This window comes from Neopsephotus bourkii, unplaced genomic scaffold (genome assembly GCF_033783945.1).
Source record: "Neopsephotus bourkii isolate Nb327-2 ecotype Australia unplaced genomic scaffold, CSIRO-AGI_Nbou_v1 NB_1767, whole genome shotgun sequence".
In the NCBI taxonomy this organism is placed as follows: Eukaryota; Metazoa; Chordata; class Aves; order Psittaciformes; family Psittacidae; genus Neopsephotus; species Neopsephotus bourkii.
Window position 1 is genome coordinate 11,333,715 of NW_026902241.1, and position 27,709 is coordinate 11,361,423.

Below are 27,709 nucleotides of genomic sequence, written 5' to 3' on the forward strand. Positions count from 1 at the left end.
GACACCAAACTTCACTTGCAACAAAACTATACAAAATGCAAGAGTGGCTCGATTCAGAAAACTGGAAGAAACAGATCACAAGATCATCTCCCCATATAACTCTCTCACATAGCATTTCCAAATCTTTACAAATTCCTTGGTAACTAAATTGCATTATCACCCTTGCTTCCAATTTGTAATACAGCTTCAACATGGAACATATGTTGAATATTTTTTTAAAGTACAAGACGTGTCATGTCCCTGCTTTTCTGGTCCAAAAAAGAAAGATTTTTAGTGCATTTTAGAAAATATAATCCACACTTTAAATGCATTTATGTAGACTTTCAACTCTCAAACTCTTCAACTTCCTATGGAGTTTAACACTATGCCTGCTGCCACCCCCATCCACTCCTCCAGTTGCCTTCCATCCAGTGGAAGGAGTAGCTAAAACATGAGATCATACAGGCATCACATTAGTGATAAAGGGTGATGCTGCTGCAAGCATTCTTCTTAAGCAGGTTGCGCTCTTTATGAACTACAACACACAATTTGGGTTGCCCACATGGTTACAAAGTGCTAAGAGCTCAAGTTAAGTGCAGGAAAACAAAAGGCTGATCCATAGCTAAATATACTGTCTAGCCTTACTTTTTGCTTAAAGGCTTGCCTTCCTGACAATTTAGCAACTATTCGGAAGTTAAAAGTGGTTTAACAAAGCTTTTCCAATAACAGGTACTGCTTTTGTTGTACTCTTCCCTGGGGTACACAAATAGGAGCACATTTGATTTAATTTCCTCTGGGGAGTTAGCTGGTTCTGTAAGCTTCCCAAGTTCAACAACTTTACCAGGTGGAATAAGTATTGGAAAACCCAACTACATTATTTCAAACTTAAACAAGTTCGTAACTTTAAATTCAAGCAAACGAGTCTACATGCTATGATAAATTCATCTTTTAAGCTCAACAGGGTATGCTGCAGTGCTAAACCTGGTTTTGACAAGGGCTTATTTGACAGACTGTTTTGAGCCTGAGAAGCTAAGTAGAAAAAAAGAAAAAGGTGAAATCCAGTGAAGTTTTTTGAAACTTACTTTTTGTCCCAGGTATTCCCTGACTCTGAAATCTTGGAGAAGACCATCAACAAAAATAGTGCTGTTCACTGCTATTACTTTAAATAATATGCCAGTTTATTTCAAACAGGAAGCACATTTTGAGGGTTTTTTTCCTCTGTAATAAATAGCTGTATTTTATTCCATTCCAGTTTCCATCCAAGTAGAATTTGATATAAATCATTTAAATGTATTGTTTACCATTTTCCAAGACTTCAAAACCACCAAATGCAACACTAGTCCAGAAAGCATAGAGTAAGCCTTAGCAGAAAGGAGACTACTTCATACAGCTAAGTTTACCAAAAAGCAGTGACAGCCTACAGATTATAAGAGCAAGTGAATTTGACTTCTGGAGCCAGGAATGAGACAAAGCCTCATTCTGGCTCCAGCAGAAAGCCCTGTCAACAATGTGCAATATGAATCAGATCTATTAGGGAAAAGATAAATAACAGTAACAGCAACTCAAAGAGAGACAGAGAAAAAAGCATAGCAGGTAAATCTTCACGCAGCCAAGCAGTAGGCAACAAAGAGCTGGAATAGATGGATACAAAATCCCCTAAATAGCTTGCACTCTTCTTACTCAATACATCTTAAAAGCAGGAGGATATTCACTTTAAATAAGATTAATTTGCTTTATACGCATTAGGATATTCCAGATCTTTACTAAATAACAAAAAGAGCTGTTTAATTAAACTGCTGAAACTCATGTCATTACAGAGAACTGGTTATACAGTTTTGCTTCAGTTATCCATGCAGACAATGCAGGGTCAGTCTTTCTAACTACAAAAGCTAACATGACTATTTTCACAAACCAGCAGACTTCTGCAGAGACTCACCAAATGACAAACAATAGATACACTCTGATGTACAGAAGGTAAAAACCCCAATGGTTTATTTTTTATATAAGGCCATTTTAAACATAATAAACAGTCCCTTAAATCTGAGTTCTAAAGACACCACCCTACAAAACACCAAAATTTAAACTACAATTCTCCTCACCTCAGTGGAAAAAGCAAGAAAGTTTTGAACTAAAGCCCTCCTAACATTTGATAATTTAGCTTTAAAACAAAAGAAACAGTGCAAAGAATCTACAGAAATATGAATTCCAAGCTTCATTGCCATGAAGATTCAGAAGTTTGCCTACATGAATTGAAAATAATCAAAATAGTGATTTGAGTGCCTAATTCTGCCAGTGTAACCTTTGATGTTTGATTTGAGACTCTCATCCTACTTTGCAGTAATGATTCTCTTGCCTGTTAAATCAAGCCATAAGAGATTACTAATCAACAGATGAAATGACAAGCACTGCCCTGCTCTACTTTTTATTTCTTAATTTTACTTCTTAAATTTTACACTTAATTTTACTTCTAGCTTCAACCCTTCAGGTTCTGATATCATTCCTTTTCAGCCTATGACCCTTCCTACTTCTTTTACCCCTTGAATGGTTACTTAGGGGCAACTGGGAAAGGAAAGTCTTATAGGAAATGTATAGAGCTTGGCCAGGAATATATAAACATTAAAAAAGAGGAAGTAAGAATAGTAGCTGGAAGGTGCAAAATTGGCTGACCTATAATCCCAGTAACAACTTTGCAAAGAGCTCTGTTAAAGGAAAAAAAAAACAACAAAACACTTGAAAAGATCTTCCAGAAACCAAGTTGAATAAGCCAGGCTCTTCAGCTCTCTAGGATTTATTACCCAATTCATACACAAAGTAAATGTTTTGCCAAAAAAGCATACACATATAACCAGAATCTTCTTTTCCCTCTCCAGAAAGCAGCTAAGACAAGGTAGGCCAAAGGCTACAGGAAAAAAAGCCATGAATGTCAAACAGCTTATTCTGTACAAGGAATCCAAGACTGTAAAACAAAAATCATACCTCACTCATTATTGTGGATGGAAGTTTCCAGCTGCCTAACGGAAAGTTTACCTTCGTTAGTTCTCTCTTCAAGACCTATGATATCATATTTCAAATGTTTGGCTACGATAAATTTGTAAGCCAAACATTAGCATTAATCAAAGAAGAGTAAAACATGTTGTGAAGTTATCTGATCATAAGTTGTCCTCTTTGTATGGTAAACTTTTCAGTACAACGTAAAACATTCAAATCCATTTTACTATTTCTGGTTTTCTTGCTATGTCAATTGTAGCTACATATTAAATCTCATTGATGCAAAACAGTTTAACAGCAAAAGTTTATGGAAGCAGTCACATGAAATGAAGATTCCTTAACACTTGATTTTCCTAGCTCATCCTCAAGGCATACGACAATTTCACTCAAATAAAACAAAAATAATGTCACTCTCATTTGCGAGCACATGACAAATAACAAGCAAATAAGAGAAAAATAAGGTACATTATCACCACACTCAGGAAAATCCACCCCACCAAAAGCTAGACAAACCTAAAAGCATGAATCTTGGCTGACTCTTCAGTCAGAAGCACAGTCCCAAGGCAACTTGTCTGTTGCCTGCCAGCACTGATCATCAAGAGAAATTGACTGCTTTTGTACCCAGGGCTTCCACATCACTTCAAGCCTATTGCAGGACACTACAAATGTACTACTAGCAAAAAGTCACATTCTCTGTGGTTTTAAACCCAAAGGAGCAGTGAAGCAGGTAAGATGTAATGAAGCTGAAGCTTTAAGAATACAGTATTGCTAAAATAATCCTAGCACTTCCAAACTACAAAGAATGACTACAATCAGAACAACTGCTCTGTGTTTTATGACTTTCAATAATAAATGTTTTATTGCTGTAGATCTTTCATAACAAATGTTACTGCAATACCTGGAGGTAGCGTCTCCACACTTTGTGCTTTGTCTTCCCCATCGCTGCCACGCACATCTTTCCTTTTTGGGTCGATATCATTTGGGTCCTCCTGAAAAAAAAGTACATAATCTTTAAAATAATCTGCTTAATTGATCTAATTTTGTGTTTTCAAAACAAACAGCAATAACTAAGTTTTGTCACATGAAGTGGTCCAAGAGAGCTAACTTTGGCCTTTAAGGGAAAGGATGATTTCTTCCATCAATTGAAAAATGTAAAAATTCACACCAAATGTTTAACACAGATTCTGCATTTAATTTATGTAGCAATTCTTATTTGGGAAAAAAAAGAAAATGTTTAGAGAAGGAAATCTATCATGAAAGATGGAATTTTCTTTCCAAATAAATAAATAAATAAATAACATTCAAGTGAGCAACAGAGGCAAAAAGATTAAACCCAAAGCCTGAAGAAAGCCTTACTCAAGCAAAGAACAGCCCTTTTTCTCTCAAACAGAAGTCAGGTTATCTAGCAGTTACATCTAGAGTGACAGACTTACTATTAAGAAAACACTTCCAACAGATCTTCAAGTTGCTATTTTCATATGTTCATTTCTGCACTTCATGGGCAACTCCTATGGAGTTGCAAATCCAGCAATATTGATAATACCCATTTAGAGGGAAAAAATTCCATCTTCCCCCTCTTCCTATTTCCAACATTTATTCTGAATCTGTAAATCTCATTTTCCTTTCAAGAGAAAAAAAACCTCACACTCGGGTATGCTCGTTACCACAAAAATACAAGATGTCAATCTGGAATTCTCCCATAATGGATATGGAAGAAGCAGAGAAGAGAGTATTTATAAGAAGGTAATTAGCAACTGTATGCCGATTTGCACACTACACTTAGCCAACTGATTTAAGTGCCATCAGCTTCTGTTGCTTTTATACATTTGCCAAAGGAAATTCTGTTTCCTTTTCTATGTCTGCACTGAAGAAGTACCAATTATAACACCAGTTTTATTTGCACAACCCTGCTAAAGACATCCATACTACAATCAGGTAAGAAGATACAATACTATGCCTATACTAATAAGTAAGTGCACCTAAAAACACTAACAGGCAACAAAGCCAAACAGTGCAGAACAGTTTGTATCTCTTCTAGGAATCCCGCCATAGCCTCCGGAACAGGATGATGGTGTACAAAGCGCATACTGCAAGCTGTCTTTGCCATCCCAGTTCCTAAGTCTCATCTGTGAATACCTTGTGTAGAACAGTAAGTAGCTGGAACAGGCCAAACTTACCTTAGGGAACATTTCAACCACAAATTATATAATTTCAGTATGTTCTCAGGTATGCCTGAATTTTCCAACATAAATTCAGCTTATGTGCCGACATTAACTAGGCACCAATATTTGGAAGTATGTTGAAAAAAGGCATCAGACTTCCAAAATACTGTAATGCAAAACTGAATACTGCTTTTTTGTTATTGTTCATTATTTTCAGATAAAAAAAGCCATCCAAATACTAAATCAGTTAAAAACAAAATGCTACAAACGCATGTTTTTCATATCACCGTCCATCAAGGATACTAGGGAGAAGGAATTTGTCTAGGTTCTTGTACGGCCTTTCACCAGGTTGGTACATGCCTTGAGCCACTGCCTGTGAAGGTCAATAATTTTACTTCCAGATTTAAAACAACAGCAACAAGGAAAACCAAAACACCTACCAAAAAACCACACAAGTACATGTCAAGAAAATTATCATGGCTCATGCTAGTGAGGGAATTTGTCTGTCACTCTGCATGGAGTCTCACTAGCACAAAGCAACAGAAACTTTCTTTGGATCTAGAAAATTGTATTTCACTAGTTATTTGGCTTTGTGCATCATATTAAAGATAGCAACACTGTGGAAACACTTAAGAATCAACTGCAGCTAGAAGAAAAATCTTCCCAATAAGAAGGCCAGGTTTTGCAAATTTACAGAAAGTTCTTCATTATCCCAAATTACTGTAACGAGCCTAAAAAATACCTACCTAAGTTGAAAAATAAATGAAAAACATCTATTAAGCAATGGAAAAAAGAAAAATTGCAAGGATTTTTCCTTTACTTAAACAAAAAATATTTGAGTGCTTCCTCATTCTGTCCCTCCCTTTAAGGCTTCAGGGGAAAACTCTAAATTAATCCTCTTAGATGAGGAGCATGCACTATTAAGCATAATTATTTATCGAATTCTTTCACTTCGGGGTTTGTTGTTTGTATGTTTAAAAAATACAAACAAAACACAACTACCAAAGGTGAACTTCGGATCTTACAGCTAAATGCTGTTTTGTATGGCTTTTAGAAAACTACTTGGGTACAGCCTTCAGACATTCTGAGGTGAGCCAAGCTGCCAGGATGAAAGTTCCCACCTCAGATTGCTAGATGTTCAACTTGCCTCCCAGGACAACAGAGTACAGGTTATTAACCTCAAACCTCTGTGGCCTAGACTGGGTGTCTGTGGTATTTTTCTTCTCCAAAAGAAAACTATTTTAATTATTTTTAAAATATACTATGTAGCTAGAAGTGATGGTCTGTTTTAAGCACTAACTTTCATCCAGTAAAGCATTTGGGTCCATGTGGGAAAACCATGCCTTTTAGGGGGAAACAGTAAGGTATATCCTTTACAGAGAACTCAGGTATACAAAAGAAGAAAGCAGACATTAAAACCACAGACATAAGTAGAGCCACTTTCTTTACATCTCTGACTTAATTGCTTCAGCCTGGTAATTTGGTGCAATACACGAATGAATCACAAGGTCAGATGACATTCCCATGTTGTCATCATCATGGGACAGAGTTGCATTTTCAGCTTGCTTGGAGTAAGACAAAATCCCAACTTCTAATGTGATTTTAAGAAGCAGCTTGCATTTGATGAGTAATCTTCTTGGTATAAGATTAACAATGCTTGCACTGACAAAAGCTGGTCATACAAAAAGCTAAGCTCAAGGCAAGATTGAAAGCAACTGAAATCATTTAAGAGGAGGCACAGCTCTAATCATGAGAGCACAAGAGGGAGATTTAATGAATAAAAATGAAAAAAGAAAAGGCTAAAGCTTTTTTCTGTACCAAAATCCTATTAATACATTAATACTATTAGTAGTTAATATTTTAAAATACTATTTTCCTAACATATTAAGAAAGCTGACAGTATCAGGCTACAACCTAAATATGTAAATGTTGCAAATACACCTGGGCAAGTACTTTGAGCTTATGAAAAAATAAAAATGGTAGATGGCAAACTAGCAGAGACAGTAAGCAAACATTAGATACACATGGAATGCCACTAGAGTAATACGTTTGTGCTCATTAATCATGCCGTTATTTTCTCATGCCAGGATACATACAGCAACATCAAACGAAGTACACACTAGCTATAGGGCACACGTTGCAGGGATTTGGCATACATTAATTCTACACATCATGTCACTGCTTCTCACTAATTCCTGATTCAGTACCAGATGACATGCAAAGAAACAGAACTGCAACCTTTCGACTCTGTTCAGTGGGAAATCTTACAGCAGTATGGTAATAATGTTTTATATGTACCAAATGTATCTAAACTAAGCGTAATTTTTAAATTAGATTATCTAAATACCTTTGCTACTCCAAACCTCAGAAGTTAGTGATGCATATTTACTTACCAAATCGCTAAAACATCCTTGCAAACCAGAACCACAATTCAATAGGGTTATACTGAATAAATTTGGGGGGTTTAGGGTTTTACTTGGCTTTTTTGTTGGGCTGATTAATCACTGAAGTGCAGCAACATTCCCTTTCAGGATATAATAAACTCTATGCCTCAGAAAGCCTGCATCAGTTTACAAGCCTTGATATTGCCACTTTTCTTTCCCTGCTCAACTCACCCACTCAAGTAAGACTGTAGACTGAATTTGAGATATGACAAAGATGCAATATGAAAACCCAGTTTTGAGAACTAGACTTGAAAAATTCTTTCAGGAAATGATTAGTTACACATTTGCAGCTGCTCTGACTGGTGAGGGGAAAGGGAGGATGAGATAGTACAAATGCAAAGCAAGATTCAAACACATTTTTACAGCATTTCTACACATCTACAAGACACGATCATATTCAACAAGAAATTTAAGACTAGTGCCAACTGAGTTTCGAAAGCAGTAATCACACACAGATGTACATTAGTGGATAATTTCATTACTGTTACTTAGCTCTTGTAGGCCATTTACCTTTCTGGTTTTGATATATTTATTTGCATTGATTACTATATTCCTTACAAGCATTGCAAAGCAATTAGTATTTTGTCAATTGTTGTTCCATTTGGCACAGTAAAAGAGATATTAAACTGATCCAAATCCCTAGGTATTGCTCCTACATAAAAAAATACTTAAAACCACTACTGTTTTCCTATTCCTGTCTTCCAATGCTTCTTTCTTTTAATTATAGTTTAAAGTATCACGATTTGACATTTAACTGCTATGTATTAGATCTCATTATGGCAGAGATTTCTATCCTACACTGGCTTCTATCAACAACAGAACAACTTACCAACATGTAACATCGCTAGATATATTAAGATACCACGTGCCTTACAAGTGGCAAGTCAACAGAGACTTCAGCAAAGCTCTTGTGGTTGGAAACATCTTAAATGGGAGCTGAGTGTGCCTCCAGTGCTAGCCATTGCTCTCATAGACAACCCAGATGCTGAACAACATGCAACATTTGGTCAAAGGAGATGGTTGGGAGTTAGGACTGCACCACATGCTACCTGGACAGCTGTTCAACATCTCTTCCATGGAAAGATGAGCGTCAAATGAAAATATCTCACAAGCTACCCAACAGAGCACTACCCAAAGGCTAAAGTTATCCAGCTGTCCTAGACACACATCAAACCAACTGCTTTGCTCACCACCATGTACCAGCACAACTCTTCAAAGAAATTCACACAGAAATACATGAAGTGGGGAATTTCACAGAATAAAACCAAGGTCTACTTGCCATGGCAGCATACAATCAGATAGAATAACTGAAGAATGTGACTTCATGGGACATGCTAAGGCTTAATATATGGTTTGGTACTTGCTGTTAAGATGTTGGCCAAGGGCCAACTGCAGACAGATTTTCTTCTACTGATGAGTTTCTAAGAGGAAACTGAATACTGGCAGCATCTTCAAAGAGTATCATTTGATCCAGCTGGCCTCATACAAGGCTCTGCTGCATCATGCAGCATGGATCAGGCAAATCGGTTGATGATTTTGGAAGGGGTGCTCTCACTGCATATGACACTCCTTTCAGCAGTTCATATACTTCTGTTATGATCATGTACTTGGGGCCAGATATACAAAAGCACCTTGACAGTATGTAGAGCAGCACTTGGTATTGCAACAGTTTAATGCCAGCTACAATTCAGGTCTCTAAACCAAGCATGAAGGCTCCTTAGAGCTTAGCTACCTAAGAAAAGGACTCAAAGCCGAGCTGTCAGACAACTGCCTAAGCCACAGTCACAGCCAAAGCCCATTCTTCCTTGCTACTGCTGGCGGCACTGCCTCATTCCCCCCGAATTCAGTTTATAATCTTTAATAATGTCATGTTAGATGTTTGTAGAATAGCTAAGCAGGCTCTGAAGTGCTTGTTCCTCCTAACCCAGGAGACCCTTCAGGAGAGGATAGGATCCAGCCTGTTTGCTTGCTTTCTGACCTAATGCTCACTTGCTGCTTTCCAAAAGTCTTCAGAAACATGATTCCAAGTGTCTCTTGCTATAGTAAATGAATCCAGCTTTCCTATATGCCAAGCAAGCATTCCAGCAACTTAATGTAATTACATTACAGGGCAACCATGTCTTCCCTTGTCAGCAAAAATGTTTTGTATGAAACAGAGATAAAGAGTGCTCTGAAAATGCCTGAAATGCTGCTTCTTACAGGCAAGATGAGCAAAAAATACCTCATAAACAAATGCTGACTTCCTTTGATTGCCCACTTGCTTGGCATTAGTAAAACAGACATTTCCAAGTACACCAAGAAGCAAAGTATAAATAAACAGAAAAAACACTGAACATGTACATACTTTGCAAGAAGAGATTACCACTGTTAGACATAATGTCTAAAACTATTACAGCAAAGATCATTTAATTTTCATTCTTATTCCTTTACTCAGTGCAAGCGAAGTGCTGTCAAGGGTACATTCTTTTCATATGTTTGAATACTGCAGGGGGGAACTGACACACACACCCCTCATGCATACAAAAAGACTATATTAAATTCTCCAAAAATGAGGGAAAAAATTAATCAAGATCATGTTTTCATAGCTGCATATATAGAAAATACGTTAAGGTGCGCTCTCAGCGAATACACTTAAAACATTCTGAAATGCCAGTTACTATAACCTGTAGTCTCCAGGCAAAATTAAATGCCTTAGTGACCAATATTCTCTGTAAATTTTACCTTTACTTAGGGCAAAATACATATTTTAGAGTTTAGACACTATATGAAGTACCAAAACAACTATAAAACCTGACATTTTATAAACCCAGAATGGATTAGACAAAAAATAATGCTTTATCTGAAGTTTCTGGTACAGAATCATAGAATGGTTAGGGTTAGAAAGTTCCAACTCTCCTGCCATGGGCAGGGACACCTCACACTAGACCAAGTCTCCCAAGGCTCTGTCCAACCGACTTGAAACACTGACAGGGATGGGGCGTTTACCACCTCTTTGGGCAACCTGTTCCAGTGCCTCATCACCCTTGCAGTAAAGAACTTCTTCCTTATATCTAACCTGAACTTCCCCTGTTTTAAGTTTGAACCCATTACCCCTTGTCCTATCACCACAGTTCCTAATGAAGAGTCCCTCTTCCGCATCCTTGTAGGCCCCCTTCAGATACTGGAAGGCTGCTATGAGGTCTCCACACAGACTTCTCCAGGCTGAACAGCCCCAACCTTCTCAGAATGTTTCATACACCAGAAAGAACATGAAAGCAACAGAAATACTGCAGAGGAGCCATGAAAAGGCTTTGCTGTTTTGGGTTGGTTGTTTGGTTTTTTTCCCCCCAGGACTATGCAACCCTCATGGTTCATGTGTAAGAGCAGATGGTGGGGGAGGAGAAAACATTTAAGGGTACTAGGTCTGACAGAGAAGCAAACTCTCAAATGCACCAGCAACTTTGAAAGCAACAAATAAACATCTCTGAGCATGACAGCAGGGAGTCAGAAACAGCATCCAGTATTTCCTGTTGAATTTATCATGCCTCAAAAAAAAAAAAACAATCTCACTTGTCTGAGCCACATGCCACAAACTGTGAAAATAAAACTTCACAAAACATATGCAATGATTATTTAAAATCAAGATAACATTTATTATCACTCAATTTTACTTCCCAAAAGGAAAGACTTAGATAAGACATTTATTTCAATAGTTTATTCATGGGTTTTTTTCAAAACAATGTTTATAATAGCCTTCTATTCCAAAATTGTTGTCAGTGCAGACACGCAGTTGCATGATTTACACAGCGAGTGCATGCTCACTCAGCAGCAATGGTGTTAGGTTGCTCTTTTAGTTGCACTATAGTGGGAAAAAATCCGAGAATAAATTAATCATAAATCATCATCGGTCAAAAGGAATGGAGTGATTTGATCTGTTATATATATGCTAGGAAAAAAACTTCAACAGCAAAAAAAGAAACATCACAAAAACATCATAAAACTTTATCATTTGCAACTTGTTAAAGGTATCTTATTGGTATGTTTGCCAACAGGGAGGATTTTGTCATCATGTCTTATATGGGTTAAGAATTGTTTTGAGGTACATACTCAGACAGGGGCATTAATTTTAGCATGGCTATCTGGTACTTACTGCTTTTCCCACCCTTCATAACATTTGAATAGAATATTATTATTTTTTATTATTATTTTAATTTACGAGTTTCTGGAATAAGAAAAGGCAGAAAAAGGGCAACAGATCCTAAAAAAGTAAGGCATGACTTGATTCACAAACAGTATCTGCCCACTGTGCTTCTTTCAAAGTCCATCCATAGCTCCTGTTTGAGAATTACTATGTGCATTCATTTTCTTTCTTGAGCACTTTCCAAGATGAGAAATCTGAACATTCAAGTAGCTTAATACAAGTATACAGACTTTTATTAAGCTACTTAATATGATATGGCTGGCCCATTAGTCATTCAAAAAATTAATGAGATTAGACTAAACCCCTGCTTAACAATCCCACTTGATTTTACTTACAGCAGATGAAAGGTCCCTTGAAGCAACTAGTTCAGCAAGAGGAAGAAACCAGAAGGACAATATAATCTTAAACTGCTGCAATGCTTTGCAAAGGAAGCATGTAGCTTGTGCTGCTTACCCTGACAAGTCAGCTGCTTCTAAAGGCCAGATGCTACTGCCGAAAGAGGCTGTTCACACTACCACATCTCCACCCTGAGCTGCTGGACTGTCCCTACTTCTCCCCTTATAGACTGGTGTGGCAGATCAGGTGATCCCATTCATTTGGCTGACTTGACAGTAAGCTGGGGGGATGTACGGATGCATTATTTCACTGGTTGGGCTTTTTTTTAAAACCACAAGATCAGCCAGTAAATTATCCAATGTACTTGATGCAAGGCAAGCAGTAGTCAGGGTAGCAGGGGAAAAAAGTGCTGAAAGGGGTGTTCCCATTACAAGTAAAGGATTACAAGTTTAGTTACAACATTAATTCACCCATCATTCAAAACCACTATAATTTTTTCAGCTTGAAAGAACACAATTACTCCAACAAATGCTCAGGCATGATTTAACGTCACCTCTTCTTAATTCTACAATATCAGAAGTGTCCAATGAATTAGCCTGCATTTCAAAGTCCTGTCCCTAATCCTCTTTGAATGCAACTCATCACTGCTTGCTCTTAGCTATAAGACTGACTCTTTAAAGGAAAAAATAAACCTCTTCTACCACAGGGTATGGAATGAAGGGGGGAAGTGAAGTGGGGAAAGCAAAGGAGGCAAAAGGTATAGTGCTCTGTTTTAACTTTTTTCTGGAAGTCCAAGAAACTGGAGTTAAATAATTAAAAGTGAAGGATTGAATACATAATCAGAACTCAAAATGTATGCATCCGAAAAATTATGTATACTGAACTGTCCCAGTAGTCCAGGTATTTATTTCCAATTAGTTTGCCAATGACACCGAGCCGTGTGGTTCGGTTGATACGCTGGAGGGAAGGAATGCCATCCAGAGGGACCTTGACACGCTTGTGATATGGGCTGATGTCAACCTCATGAAGTTTAACCATGACAAGTGCAAGGCTCTACACCTGGGTCAGAGCAATCCCAGGCACAGCTACAGGCTGGGCAGAGAAGAGATTCAGAGCAGCCCTGTGGAGAAGGACTTGGGCATGCTGGTCGATGAGAAAATGAACATGAGCCAGCTTCAGTGTGTGCTCACAGCCCAGAAAGTCAACTGTATCCTGGGTTGCATCAAAAGGAGCGTGACCAGCAGGTCGAAGGAGGTGATCCTGCCCCTCTGCTCTCGTGAGACCTCACTTGGAGTATTGAGTGCAGTTCTGGTGTCCTCAACATAAAAAGGACATGGAACTGTTGGAACGAGTCCAGAGGAGGGCCACGAGAATGATCAGGAGACTGGAGCACCTCCTGTATGAAGACAGGCTGAGAAAGTTGGGGCTGTTCAGCCTGGAGAAGAGAAGGCTGCGTGGAGACCTCATAGCAGCCTTCCAGTATCTGAAGGGGGCCTATAGGGATGCTGGGGAGGGACTCTTTGTTAGGGACTGTAGTGATAGGACAAGGGGTAATGGGTTCAAACTTAAACAGAAGTTCAAGTTAGATACAAGGAAGAAGTTCGTTCCTGTAAGGGTGGTGAGGCACTGGAATGGGTTGCCCAGGGAAGTTGTGAATGCTCCATCCCTGGCAGTGTTTAAGGCCAGGTTGGACGAAGCCTTAGGTGAGATGGTTTAGTGTGAGGTCTCCTTGCCCATGGCAGGGGGATTGGAACTTGAGGATCTTAAGGTCCTTTCCAACCCTAATTATTCTATGATTCTACGATTCTCGAATTACACACTTCTGAGGGCAGCAGTAGGCAATCCTTCAGCTGCAGTGCAAGAACTAGCTGGTGCAGAAGGGAAAAATGAAAGCCAAAAAACTCCCATAGCTTTACAAATATCTTAAAGCACAGAAAGCAGAAAGAGAAAGCCATTAGAACTAAACCTTCTTCAGCTTAATTTTGTTTTATTTAAACCTACAAATGTAGCTGACATCAAAAGGATACATGCTTATTAGAAATGCAAGTATATCTAAAGGCAAAACAGCTACGATACTTGTGTCAGCACTTTGTTAGTAAAGGGAACGAGGTGGCTACTAAAATAAAACAACATTGGAAATTGAATCCAAGAGAACAACCCTGGATGAGGAAAGTGGAAGAACAAAGGAAAACACGATGCAGTTAACAGGTTGAGTGTTTTGCTGGATCAGATCTGTAGGGTTATGATGCAATGAAGCAACACAACATTAGACCATATTTTCTCAGCCCTAACAAAAGGTTACCGCAGGCATGTAAGGAAACCAGTTTGAGAAAAGGGGATTAAAATTGCTGTGTCTTGGATCTTTTCCACAGCTTGCAAAAGTATTGCTTTGTTCTTTAAGAAAACAATAGAAAAACAAAACGTGAGACTGACTTAAAATCTCTACCTTTTAAAGAGGGGCAAAAGGTTAATCTTCAGATTCAGAAAGTAGAGACACTGAAAAACAAGGGAATTATTTCCTTCTACCTCTGTTTAAGGGGGCAAATCCTTGAACACAGATGGCATAAGTCCCAGAAGCCTGAAAAAATACTTAGTAATTCCTGTAATTTAATAACCTTACAAAAAGCTTGCATTTGACAGATGACTTCTGCCTTCCATAACTCCCTGCATATTTTCTCTTCCATCCCTACATTAGGATTTATGGACAAGTCTCTGCAGGTCTGGGCACATGACACAGTATCAGTACTTAGCATCAGTATTTCACTGCAGATTCTGACTTTAAAAAAAAAAATAAATAAAATGAAAAATCAAAATTAAAAATGCTGCCCGCAAGTATGAAGTTTCAGTACAATGGAAAAATTCTGACAGTAAATGGTAACTACTAATGCATTCAAACATTAAAGGTTCCATAGTATGAAATTCACACAGGAAATTACCAACAACACCTGCCAGTTTTGCTGGATCTAAACAACATCATTCATCTGAAATACTCTGGACTACTAAATCATAGGCAACCCCATATTGAAACAAATGGCTATGACAAACCAGACAAGAAGTGTGAAAGGCAAATCCCTGCATACAAATACACTACGGAGATAAGGAACATATATCCTTCCTTCAAGCTTTCTGCCAAAAAATAGTACTAAGATCTGTATCTGGAATAGATAATGCAAACCTTTGTGTCTAAGAAACAAAGAACAAAGCTATACAACATTCTACCTTTAAAAAGCACCATTCTTCAATAAGGCACCAACTAGGGGAGGGGAGGGAAGAAGCTTGCTTTTTTGTCTAATGTTAACACCCAAACTAATGCTAATACAGGAAACCCATGTCACAGCAGGCCATGAGTAGAATTTCAGACACACAGAGACCCACAGTTTCAAGGAAGGAAATCAGGCATTTCACCTTGCTGCTATGCATTCTGCTCCTAGCACACTCATACCTTCTCCTCCAAACTGCACTTCATTAGTTTGCCAGCCCTTTTGTGACTAAGTACATTCCTTCATGTTGGGATCCTGTTCGTTCAGTCCTGAGCAAGGCAGATGAGCAAGTCTATGACCAAAGGCAGATGGGGAGGCACAGAGGGAAGTAGCAGCTTTATGCAAACAAATTTTATACCAAATATATAAAACTGAGCCCTTGAGATACGATTTAGGTCCTGTGTGCAAAACTGCCAAGATTTCCACTGTGGACGAGATGTACCTATGAAACCCGGGAGAACACAACCTTCAGTTGTAAGACAATGCTAAAAACATACAAACCTCTACAGGAAAACAAGTTTCCACAACTGAGAGGAAGACATTTAGAAAGGACTGGGAAGTTTACTGAAGCATCCCAGAAATCCTGCACACTTGAAAACAGCAAGCTGGAAGGTGATTTCATATTATACAGGCACACTGGAGTTAACCTCATTCTAAAAAGAGGTGGAAAAACCTCTTTCTGGATGTTAAAGCCTAGCAAGAAGAGGATGGAGGCTAAATCCTGCTCAAGTTATGGCCCATTCATCTGCAGTCCCTCAGAGGAGAGGTCACCAACTGTGCACCCTTTGTGGAGATCCCACACAACCTCCACAAAGAGCCCTTATCACAGAAACTGACCTCAGAGAAGGAAAGCCAGAATTAAAGGCTGAGCCAAGCATGACGGCTAAACCAGGTGCAGCACAGAAAGCTTTTGTGCTGGCTCTCAAACCTACCAATAAGAAAAAGTCTTGGAATTTAACAACTTAAAAGACTCCTACAGGAAAGATGACTCCAACTCAGATTCCAGTTTAAGGCTGCCTAAACCCTTTTGTAGGATTGTATGAGCTACCATTTTCTAGAATTCATTAGCCCAAACAAGGTTTTTCACTACCAAACTGGAAATGCCAAAAGATGAGGTAAAAGCCATCATCTGTTTTGGAAGTAATGAGTAGCATATAAAAGATAAGAGCAAAACGTCACTCTTGTCATCTACTGTTTCCACAATATGTACTACCCCACTATTTTAAACAGTGAGTGCACTGCCGCCTCTCACTAGGTACGCCCATATACTGACATTTCAGTCATAAGTCATCCAAAGTAATTCAGAAAATAAAAAAGATTTCAAGAGAATGACTCCTTAAATTCATGTGCATGGACGCATACATACATATATACGCATACAGAAGACTATATACACACATGCATACACAGAGAGAAGTACCTTTTCACATTAGCAGCCAGATGTGAACTCAAATTGCAGACTGACTTTGTGGTAGAAAAACGGGGGCAGGCACAAGGGTGGGAGACCAACTGCACTTTCAAAAGCGCAACAGAAATCCTAACAAATAATTTGAGCTACCATTAGAAGTCAGGAAGAAAAAATTAATTGCCCTCTGGCAAGTGAGAAGGGTTTAAATCCTGATCATAGCACAGCAGCAAGTAACAAAATTAAGAGATGCATTACACCAAAGAAGGCAAAAAAAATGCTAAGGAAAAGAAACAGGATCTCATGAAAAATAAGGGAAAAAATAGTAGTATCAATTATCTTAAACTCAAGACACAGCAGCATTCCTAAATGTAGCTGGTAGAATAAAAAGGCGTGTTCAGCTTCCTGTAAAATACGTTGTCACATGGATTAGAAAAGCCCTTAAAGATGAAAGAATAAGGCCTACACAACGCTCAGGAAATATAATGCATGCCAATACAACAGAAGGCAGCTCCACATCTCAAACTAGCTCCACTTTAGAAAATGGTTACCAGTTTGATGCTTGTACTGACCAGCAGGCTTACTATTGAGAAAAATCACTGCACTGCTCCAAATACTTCCATTACCCTACATAACTACCTTATACGGTGGTGGTCAATCAAGCAAGACAGTTAGGTAATGCAGTAAGTATCTAACACTACAAACCATTTTTACAGGAAACACTACTCGACAATAAAGAGATCATTAATAGGATATTATTTCTTATTTCTCATCATTTTTCATTTCATTTACTGTAACAGTCAAAACAGTAGCAGAAAGACTGACAATGAAATAGCTGAAGTGGTGGGAAAGGAGAATTTTAGTATGGACTATTCCACATAATATTATTTGAGACAGTGACATTTTCTTTCCTTTATTCATCTGAAAACACAGGGCTTTTTTATGCCCTTGCATGCACTGCAGATGCGGTCCTCAGTTTTGCACAGCAGTAACACCACTCCACACCTGAAATCTGACTCATTTACTCTTTCCAATTGTTATCTGACTGGAACATCATCTCTACAGGATAGCAACCTTCTTACCAGCTAAAATGGGGATCACTGTCTTTAAATCAGTCTGACACTCCATTATGAAGTGCCACTGTGTTCACTAAATTTATCAGACATCTTATCTGACAAAAAAAATATTTCAACGCTGGACTGTGCAATCAGACTGCTATAGCTGTATCTTCCACTTTTACTGACTGCAGACACTGTTTAATCTCTCTTTTATACAGAATCTCATTTTACATGGAATTTCAAGCAAGGTCATCCTTTACAAACACATGTAACAGCTGTCCAGCCCCAGCAGTTCAGACAACAGGGGAATGAAGGGAACAGTAGTAAAACAGTATATACTACAGGTAGGTCTGAAGACAGTTGTATCACTGGCTTTTTAAACCACTTCCTTCATCACTGTTCTTCCAAATCATCCATAATTCATCATCACAATGAGGCATTACAAGTGTCAAGCTTCATCAGCCAGTCTTTTCATTAAAAGGCTGAACAACAATTTTTCCAAGAGCAACAGGTTACAGCTGTAGGCATCTAGTATCTCAAACCTGAAAGCTAGATCCTCTAAGGCAAAACAACAACAAAGAAAACAAAACACACCCAAACCAAAACAACTGCTCTGGATATTTCTTTAGTCCTAGAACACTTCGTTACACCTAAAAGGTTTAGAGGAGAGAATAAGAAACAAATTGCTCATCAAACAATCGGAGGGATTCAAACTACATGAGTCAGAAGAGCTTAAGTACTCTCATCTTCCTAATGACTTGTTTTGGATAGTGTGGATAAATAAACCATGTTTAGTCAACTGGCTTCGATTTTTAGATCAGTCACACTATCCAAAATTTAGAGCCACCAGATCTTGAAAACACATTGCTCTAATTTCTTACCCCATTTTGTCTGTAGTTTGGAAAGCAGCACTGAAATACTGAGCTGCAGCATACAAGTGAAACTAAGCTTCAGAGAGCTTGTATCTAGCACAGCCATACTTTCCATTTACACAGACTAATAACTTAAAAGCTATTTCTAGACTAGTGAGCAAATATCATCTGTCAAAATTCCTTAAATTCTACTCGTATGGCCAGATTAATAGTTGAGCTACATCCTAAATGCAGCTTTACTGTAATTTTTAAGGCTTCAGTAGGACTAGAATAGATAACAGAATAGAATTGATAACAGAACTACGCAAGCAGCAGTATTTATAAGCTAAGGCCATGAGAAATTAGGCTTTGCAATTGTAACCCACAAGGAGCTACAAATACTTCAATTCTCAACACAGCCATTCCTTCAGGGAAGTCATAACCTGATCTGCCCGTATCTGCTACATTGTCTAGTTTCAAAGACCTTGACAAAGATGAAATATTGACGTTCATTTTTAACTGAACAATCAGTTCAAAAGCTGGAGGAGGGAGAAGAGGAAGAAAGGAAAGGATAGGACAGCCCATCAAACGAGTCTGCTGGGTAGGGAGGAAGTCTAAAAAACAGTCACACACAGATTTACTCCTAAAGAAAATGAAGAAAACCATCAGAACTACCAAGCAACAATTCAAAGCAAGTGTTTCTTTGACACTTAATTCTTACTACTGGGTACATATCTTTCAGGTAAAAGCAACTTTAAAGGGTTTATTATTAAAAACTTAGACCCCCTTGAAAACTCATGTATTTTGCATTTATAGGAAAACACATAAAAATAGAGACATAGGTCACCTGCTCTAAAAGTGTGTGCTGTTCCGTTGATGGATATTATTCACATGTTGAGATTAAAGCTGAAAAAAAGAAAAAATGAAGTGCTAAAGAAAATTCTGAAAGATAAAATCCCTAAACTTACACAAGCACAAAAACCAACATTCACAAATAATTTAAAAAGGGAAAGGAGGGAGAAACACCCATTAACTTCTCCAGCTACTGGATGCTACTTTCCAAAAGCCAGTACTTTTTGCCATCCCCAAGCAATATTGCTTGGTGCTTCCAACCTTCTTCCCCCTTTTTCCTTTTCATTCATGCACTCACACATCTCTCCTCTGAAAGGATGTATCAGTCCTTTAAACCAGAGTTGAATTCTTTGATGCTCAGACTGATCAGGTGCCACTGAATCAAGCTGCAACACAAACAGGAGTAAGTTACAGCAGTGGTTTCTTACATTGCTTTTGAAAGCTGACAGCTCAACTTCCTCAATCTAACATCAAAACCTGTTCCACTCCTGTATTTCACAAGGCTGTCCCCTTTCAATTTCTCCAAATGTTTCTGACTGTTGGCATTATAAAAAGTAGTCGCTTGCTGTCAGCATTAGGTGCCCCTGAAAAACCCTGTATATTATGATTTGGGATGGCCAAACTTGGCTCTGAAACAATGCTAAACACGGTTGACATATTTTCTTCTACTGCTTCAAAGCTACACAAGCAGCAACCACCAATTTTACAATTTTTCATGCTTTTGACTTGTTTACCATCAGCACTTAAGGCAAAGCACTCAAAAAAAGCCCACATTTTAGGTCACATAACTACTTGTTGCAATGTCACATATTTATAAGAAATGCTGACAGTATATAAAGGTAATCTCTAAGCTTTCTTATACAGGAAGAAATCCCCTGATTAAAGCAACTGGGCAAGAGCTTCACTTATAAGCATAAGAACATAACTTGATTTGTAATACTCGTGCACAAAATTTTTGTTGGGTTTATTCCTGTATCCCCTGCTTTCATTACTACCAACGGAATTCTCTTTTTTGGCTGGAGTTACTGAAAACAACAACTACCCCATTGCCAATGATAAGTGAACTGTCAAGATGTAAATAGAAACTCCAAACTTTAAAATTACATTTAAGTTTGTGAAAACCAATAGATTGAGTAATTGTTAAAATCCATGACCTACAATAGGAACCATAGATTTTTCTGTTAAGGGACACCTTTATAAGTTTGTTCTGTTGTTTTGTTTTGTTTTGTTTTTTTAATCAGGCTATTAGTTGAAATGCTTTTCAGATGCAATCGTAAGGCTGTCTTACTAAACACATGACTACAAACAACAGCTTTGAGAATAATCTTGGTTCATTGCCTGATGGCAGTAAGCCTGAAGCAGTACACACAGACAGGTTGATCTATTAGTTTTGGACACAGGAAGACCTTCCATTTACAAAACCAACATACTAGAGGCAAAGATAAACTTATACGCAACCTCATATGCTGCAGTTAACACTTCACTTTAATAGAAAATATTGATTCAGCCTTAAACAGCAGTTTATTCCACTAGCTACAAACCACTGCTGCTAGCATCTCTGAAGAGAAAAAAGGCCATTCAATTTTTAGATTTTCAAATATCATTTTGTGCTGCTTTTCACAAATATTTTTTTGTTTCAATCAATGGTAAAATTGTATTTATGTAATAATTACCTCAAATAAAAAGCAGAGTATACTTTTTTAAGTCTAGGATACAAAGTCTTATAACAATTATTCAAGGCTTGTCTACTGAATTTAGTATTCAGAGATAGTTCACTGGCAACCATGCTTTAAGCCTTGTGAATATCAAGCAGCACCTTGTATTTTTTTGGTGTCCCTTTACACAGGGATGAACCTGTATCTTCTCACATTAAACACCTGCAGGTTAAAAGTAGTATATATTTTTCCTCTCCTGTTTAATTTAGATTTCTTAGCCCAGTTTTCTTACATGTTAATATACTTTTACTACCATCCTGCACTCTGCTAGGTTTCTGGATTAAAAGGTTTTTTGATTTGATCTTATTTTTATCCACTTTTCTATGCTGAATGATTTAAAATAAAAGAGAGGCTTCCTTCATAATGGATTTTGTATGCTTTTTCCTCCTTGACCTTCTTCCCAAATTAAAATACAAAGTACCTCTCAAACAGTTTACATACCTGATGGCAATTCTCAGAGATAATTCTGGGAAAAGATCTAGCCACCACCACTGAAAACTACCTCATACTGAAGATCTTGACCACATGAAGGAGGGTGAGCATATGGGGCAGGAGAACATAACCTATCAGCCCTCAGGTGTGGTATCAAGAATGCTCTCTTCTGAACAAAAGATATCACTTCTCATTTTTAAATCATGTACAGTCATTTCTGTCTACTTGCTAAATTCCAGGAATCTCTGTAGCAAGAGCAGAGAAAATGGAATTTAAGGAAAATGCAGAACCTGCAGAACTGTCAGAAGCAGAGTTAAGAGATTTTTCAGAAGAAAGGGTCTTGTTTGGAACAGTCTAAAGGGGGAAAAAGGCAGGGGGGAAGGAAAATAGAATATACTGTTTAATCATAAAACTCAACACAAACACCTGAGGACCAAAAAAATGAACAAACCAACAAAAAATGAAAAGAAAAAAAAACAAAGCAGCTTCATACCCAGGTTTAATTATGGAAAAGAAAAGCATCTTGAGATTATTTCTACCATATACTTTTATAAGGCAGAAGAGATCATACGGAATGGTTCTCCAAAATCAAAAGAAACTTAGAGCTCTTCACCAGCAGGATCAAGAAAACACAAACCTGTTGTGAAGTGCAAAATGAATTTAAGCATTAAATTACATAACTGTATGAATAAGACATATTCCAGATAAAAGTAAGTATTTGTTTTCTTAAACAAAATCATTCCTTTGGAGATTAAATGGAATACTGGTTATTTTTACTTAACTTTGATTTCCCACATTTTCAACCCCTCAAAAGGAGAACTGCATCCCTGATGACAACTACTTTCTTGAAGATCAGTACAAGCTGCAGGGCTCTGAAACAATACTAAAATCTTGTGACCCTTTGAAGAAAATAATTTCTAGAAACAATACTGAAATCTTATAACCCTTTGAAGAAAATGATGTCTTTATTGCCAGTCAGATACTAAAACCATGAATTTATGTAGCTAGGTTTAAAAAAAAAAATAAAACAAAAAGACAGAAATACAGTGTAGAAAGCATGAAATACACCAAGCCTCAGGGAACCCACACAACAGTGCTACTGGAAGAACACCACCACCTTCCTCCTTCACACTACTGATAAACTGGATATGTCTGCTTTCAAATGAAGGACAAGGTTAAAATCAGTTTTCCCTGCTCTTGCACCAGACTTTTTGCAGTTTGCATTCTTAATTCACTTTCTACATTGGTTCAGCACACAGAAGGCTGTGTTACAGATGCACACTGGCAATATGACTAGTCACAGCTGGAAAAAAGCTTAAAAAAAACCCTTAAAGCTCATTGTTAATGCGCTTCAGATATCTAGTTCTGAATATGTAGAAAAGCAAACCTGGTTTTACCATACATACAATGTCACCAAGATTAGCTTGTGCACTGATGAACTCAACTGGCAGGAACTAAGGACATACATAAAGACAGATGAGCAGAGTTGGCAGACACAGAAGAATGTGTGTCTCCAGATCTTCATCATGGCTGTGTTGAACAGACAACAGAAGTAGAGCTCTGCTTTGATGGATACAGCCCCTAGAAATGACTCAAAACTATTAAGAGTATACTTTCAAGCAGAGTTTCTCATGCCTTCCATCTGGATATCTATTAATCTCTTACCAAGTGCCAATGGAACACCACTTTTCAGTTTTATTTTCCACTAAAGACAGGGCCAGACATCTCCAAGTGACTACTACATTACATATGAGCCCAAGCTGCACAGCTATGTCAGCTACGACCCAGCTACAAGTTTTGAAGCTCAAGAGCATGCAGGTACTGACACGTGAACCTAGACTCTCTGCAAAAGTCTATTCTGGTAGACAATTACACCAGGTCTTCACATGGAGGGCTAGCACACCCAAGAGCACACTGCAGCAGAAATGTTGTAACATATATGGATAATGTATCGGAATGCAGTGGCCCTGGAAAGGTAGGAGGGCATGAATCATCAAAAGAAGAATCTCTTGATGGCCTAGAGTGCTTAGAAGTAAAAGGAGTTTGTGCCCTGTGAGGTTTTGCTCTCTTTAAAGCCACTGGAAGAACTACTAAATGTCATCTGTTAGGCTAACTAAGATGACAAATGTGCAAGACATTTTAGTAAGTCAATTCTATTTTCTGGTAGTAAATACACTTGCATTTTAGTGATGCCTACACTAATCCCAAAGAAGGGATGCATTTTCTCAAGAGAATGTTACTCTCTACACAAAAAATCACCAAAAAAAAAAAAATTTAAAGGATTTCATGCACACAAGAGCTATGGAAACTGAAGGGGTGGGAAAACCAAACCACACTACATATTTAACACTTTTAAAAGGTACAAGATTTTGAAATACACCACTTGTCCTATTAATTTGCCAGCTGCCTACTGCTTATGGGTAAAGCTTCAGACAGGTTCTTCTTCCTTGTAAGAGCAGTAAGCAGTGAACTTTTGTAAAAAAGCAAGAATCTGTTGGAAATAACCTGATTTCCATCATAAGATTTCTGCTTCAAAGTCAAGAAAGGTTCATTTCAAAAGCCCACCTTTTCAAAATCTACCAGAGGCTATGAGATATTCTTAATTGTTCTACAGCACTTTACACAGCAACACTGATTAATATGACAAAAAAAAATAGCTATTTCTCCTTTTCCATTGGTCCCTCATGGTACTTTGATAAGTCAAATGTCACAGCAGATGCATAAGTCCTTGGCTAAGAGAAATTTATTAGCTGAACAGGTTTTTTTGTTGCACAACCAGTAAACTGTAAGGAAGGATATTCCTTCCATACCAAAAAAAAAAGCATTACAAGGGAGAGAACAGAAAATGAAATAGCTGTTCTGGCAGTCAATACTTCTGTTGTCCTGGAAAAACATACCGCATGTAATCCATCATGACAAATGTATTAATAAAGAAATGAAAAGTCTAGAATCCTCAAGCTGCCAAGTTTCGTTGCTGCACGAGAAAATCAGATTTGGCTTTCTCTTACTCCCACTCATGATCTTATCAAGTTCTTGTATTAGTCTTCCAATGATTCATATCCAAACAAACGAATCTTCACCTTAAGTGATTTTTAATGAAATTGCTACTGATAAGATTCATAGATGTAAACAAGAGGAAAAAGTCCTTTATCAAAATGAGATAGGAAAAATGCAAGAAACATGCCAACACCGAAGTTTCTGTATGAATGCTTATCTGTGGGTTGACAGCATGCCCGTTCTGAACGCTACATGGTTTAAGTTAAGATTTAGTGAAAGTACGCTAGATATACTTGTTGGTCCACCAATAAAGGCATTGCTTGCTGCAACAATTCTGCTTTACAGATGATTGAAGAATAGCTTGGCAAATCTGAGAGTTTCCTAATTTATTACATAGAAATATTTCCTAGTAACATTCCTTTCCATCTTGAGAAGGTGACTGTAAGGAAAAGGATTTTCAACTTCTATTTTTAAAACCTTGGAGGAATGCATACTATAAACATTACTCCAATTATTTAAAGATAAAGCTAATAGCATATTACAGAATTGTCAAATGTAAAAGCAACAGCTAGCTTTCCCATGCAGTTACTACATTCTAGGCTTTCTACACACTTTTTCAGCACTGCAACAAGGATTTAAGCGTTTCTATGCAAAATGTTCCCAACACTGAAGCCTCTGCACACACACACATTTTTATATTACATTTAGAGTTTCCCCTGAGTTTTCTTTTTTTAAACAAAGAAGAACAGATACTCCTGACAATTTTTTCAAAAGAATTATAAGGCTTCAGAATGAAGGCATGACAGCTATGTACTGCAACATGATTCATATCTGATGCATTAACTGAAGAGTGAGAGCTGAATTAAAATGTTAGGCCAATCTGCCAGCACAAACAAGAACTTAGCAAATGGTAGGTTTCCTTTTAACTCAAAAGGCTGTGTTTTGGGCAGAATTCATGCCAGTGCCTTCACAATGACCTGCAGAAGAACTATCCTCAGAGTTCACAGCTCACTGCTTGGCCAAAGGCCATCCTCTGGACCATGCAGAAGTTGGCAATATATGCCTACTCCAAGCTGCCAGCTCAACCGCGCTCTCTGCCAGGAAGCTGTTACTCTGTGAACAAGCCTATGGGAGAGAGCAACCCATCAAGTTATTTTTAAGGAATAATTGGTTAAAAGCAACAAGCATGGTGGACTACATTGTTCTCCTTCAACCGTATCGCCTACCATTAATTTACTGCAGTCACAAGCAGCATCAGCTTTTCCTCCACTGTTACCCATAGCCTGGCCAAATCAATTCTATGCATTTTGATGACATTTTTGTTGACATTTTTGTTGGCATTTAACTGTTTCACAAACCAAAGTGCCTGGACATGTGCTCTCCAGTTGTGTTTGCTGTGCACGTCGCTCCCTTCTTGGGAGGCTATTCATGACTAATACTTTAGACTGATGTCTGATCAGCTCATCAGCAACAGATTATTTGTTAGGAAAATATACTCCTTCATTGCAATCAACACAACTGGATAAATACAAAACCAAGCAACCCTTCACTGCCCTAGAAACAACTCACATTGCATGGTTTACACTCACTTGTCAGCACACAGGAAGCTAAAAAAAGTATCTAGTTAAATAGCATAAAGAGCAGAAAACAGCCCAGCAGCCAGTTTTGCCATCCATCTTGCACTCTACAGCATGTGTTCTCTCACAGAGCCATGGCCTTACCTCAAATAAGCAGTGAAATATCATGGCAAAGATGAAAAATTGGATTTTTCTTAACTTGCATGGCTACAGAGTCTAAAACACCTGAGGATGTAACTGGACCCTTGCTTCCCAGGGTACTTAAATACAAAGCTAGTTTATGAGTTTTCTGGTTAGATTCACATGCAGCCTTATTTTCATTTTAATGGGAAAATTATCCCAGAACGAGCGTGCGTGAACAAAGGCAAGCCCATTTGTCAGACATCCAAAATTATTAGCATGTGCAATTTAATTCGATTTCACTTAGCAAGTGCTAAAAGCCAAACAATGCGATACTAATTAGTTCAAACTGACAACGAAAGGAATTTCCCAGTTACTTCAAGGATGACTTTTGTGAAGCCAACCTTTCCTAAGAAAGAAAACACCTCTATACCTACACAGAAATTCTTGATCTCTGCAGAAGTAAGTTTCTGCAAATTTAGAGAAAGGTACTGCGAAGATAAAACTTGCATTACAGCATTTAATTTACGATAGCTGTTAATTCAATAGCACTTTCAGAAAATGAAAGTCATTGTTTCGTGTGACTATTAGTTCTCTCCAATAATTAATGATTTGGAGAGGCAGCAAGGGTTAGCCTCATTTTCAGACACCTTGATTACAAGAAGTACTATGGCTTTAAAAGGCACAGCACTATGCTACAAACATATAAGCAATAGTTTCAAGGAAAGGAAAAACACTTAGATACAGTCAAGATTGGATATAAGGAAGAAATTCTTTCCTGTTAGGGTGGTGAGGCACTGGAATAGGTTGTCCAGAGAGGTTTTGAATGCTTCATCCCTGGCAGTGTTCAAGGCCAGGTTGGACGAAGCCTTGGGTAATATGGTTTAGAGCGAGGTGTCCCTGCCCATGGCAGGGGGGTTGGAACTCGATGATCTTAAGGTCCTTTCCAACCCTAACTATTCTATGATTCTATGATTCTAAGATACCAGGCATCCCCAGATAAGAGAAAGACAAAATTCATAATACAAACACACACACACAAGTACCCAACAGATCAGGCCTATTTGGTGTAAGTTTAAGAACAAAACTTTTACATTCCAAACCCTACTCTGCAAACAGATTGGAAGTAACTACTATTTCTTTTCTCCTGCAGGCACAAGTGAAGAAAGTTACAAGTGAAAGAGTATTTCCTTTCCTATGTGCATTTCAAGAAAACATCTTTGCAAGAAGTTAATTAGAAGTCCCAGAGGGACATTTTATACCAGCTAACCCAGCCCCCCTGAATCTTCAGAAGTAACCACACTCCTTTCTTGTTTAAGCTAAGAAAGAAAGCTTTCACTTGATTTATCAGTC

At 38.0% G+C, this 27,709-nt stretch overlaps 1 protein-coding gene across 1 annotated transcript in view; it reads right to left on the bottom strand.

The window, feature by feature from the left end:
• GALNT2 (polypeptide N-acetylgalactosaminyltransferase 2) overlaps positions 1 to 27,709 on the bottom strand; it is a 100,857-nt gene that overhangs the window by 44,322 nt on the left and 28,826 nt on the right. Inside the window, exon 2 of the mRNA XM_061378841.1 lies at positions 3,866 to 3,956. Coding sequence (XP_061234825.1) covers positions 3,866 to 3,956 — 91 coding nt within the window. The remainder of the gene's footprint in view (positions 1 to 3,865; positions 3,957 to 27,709) is intronic.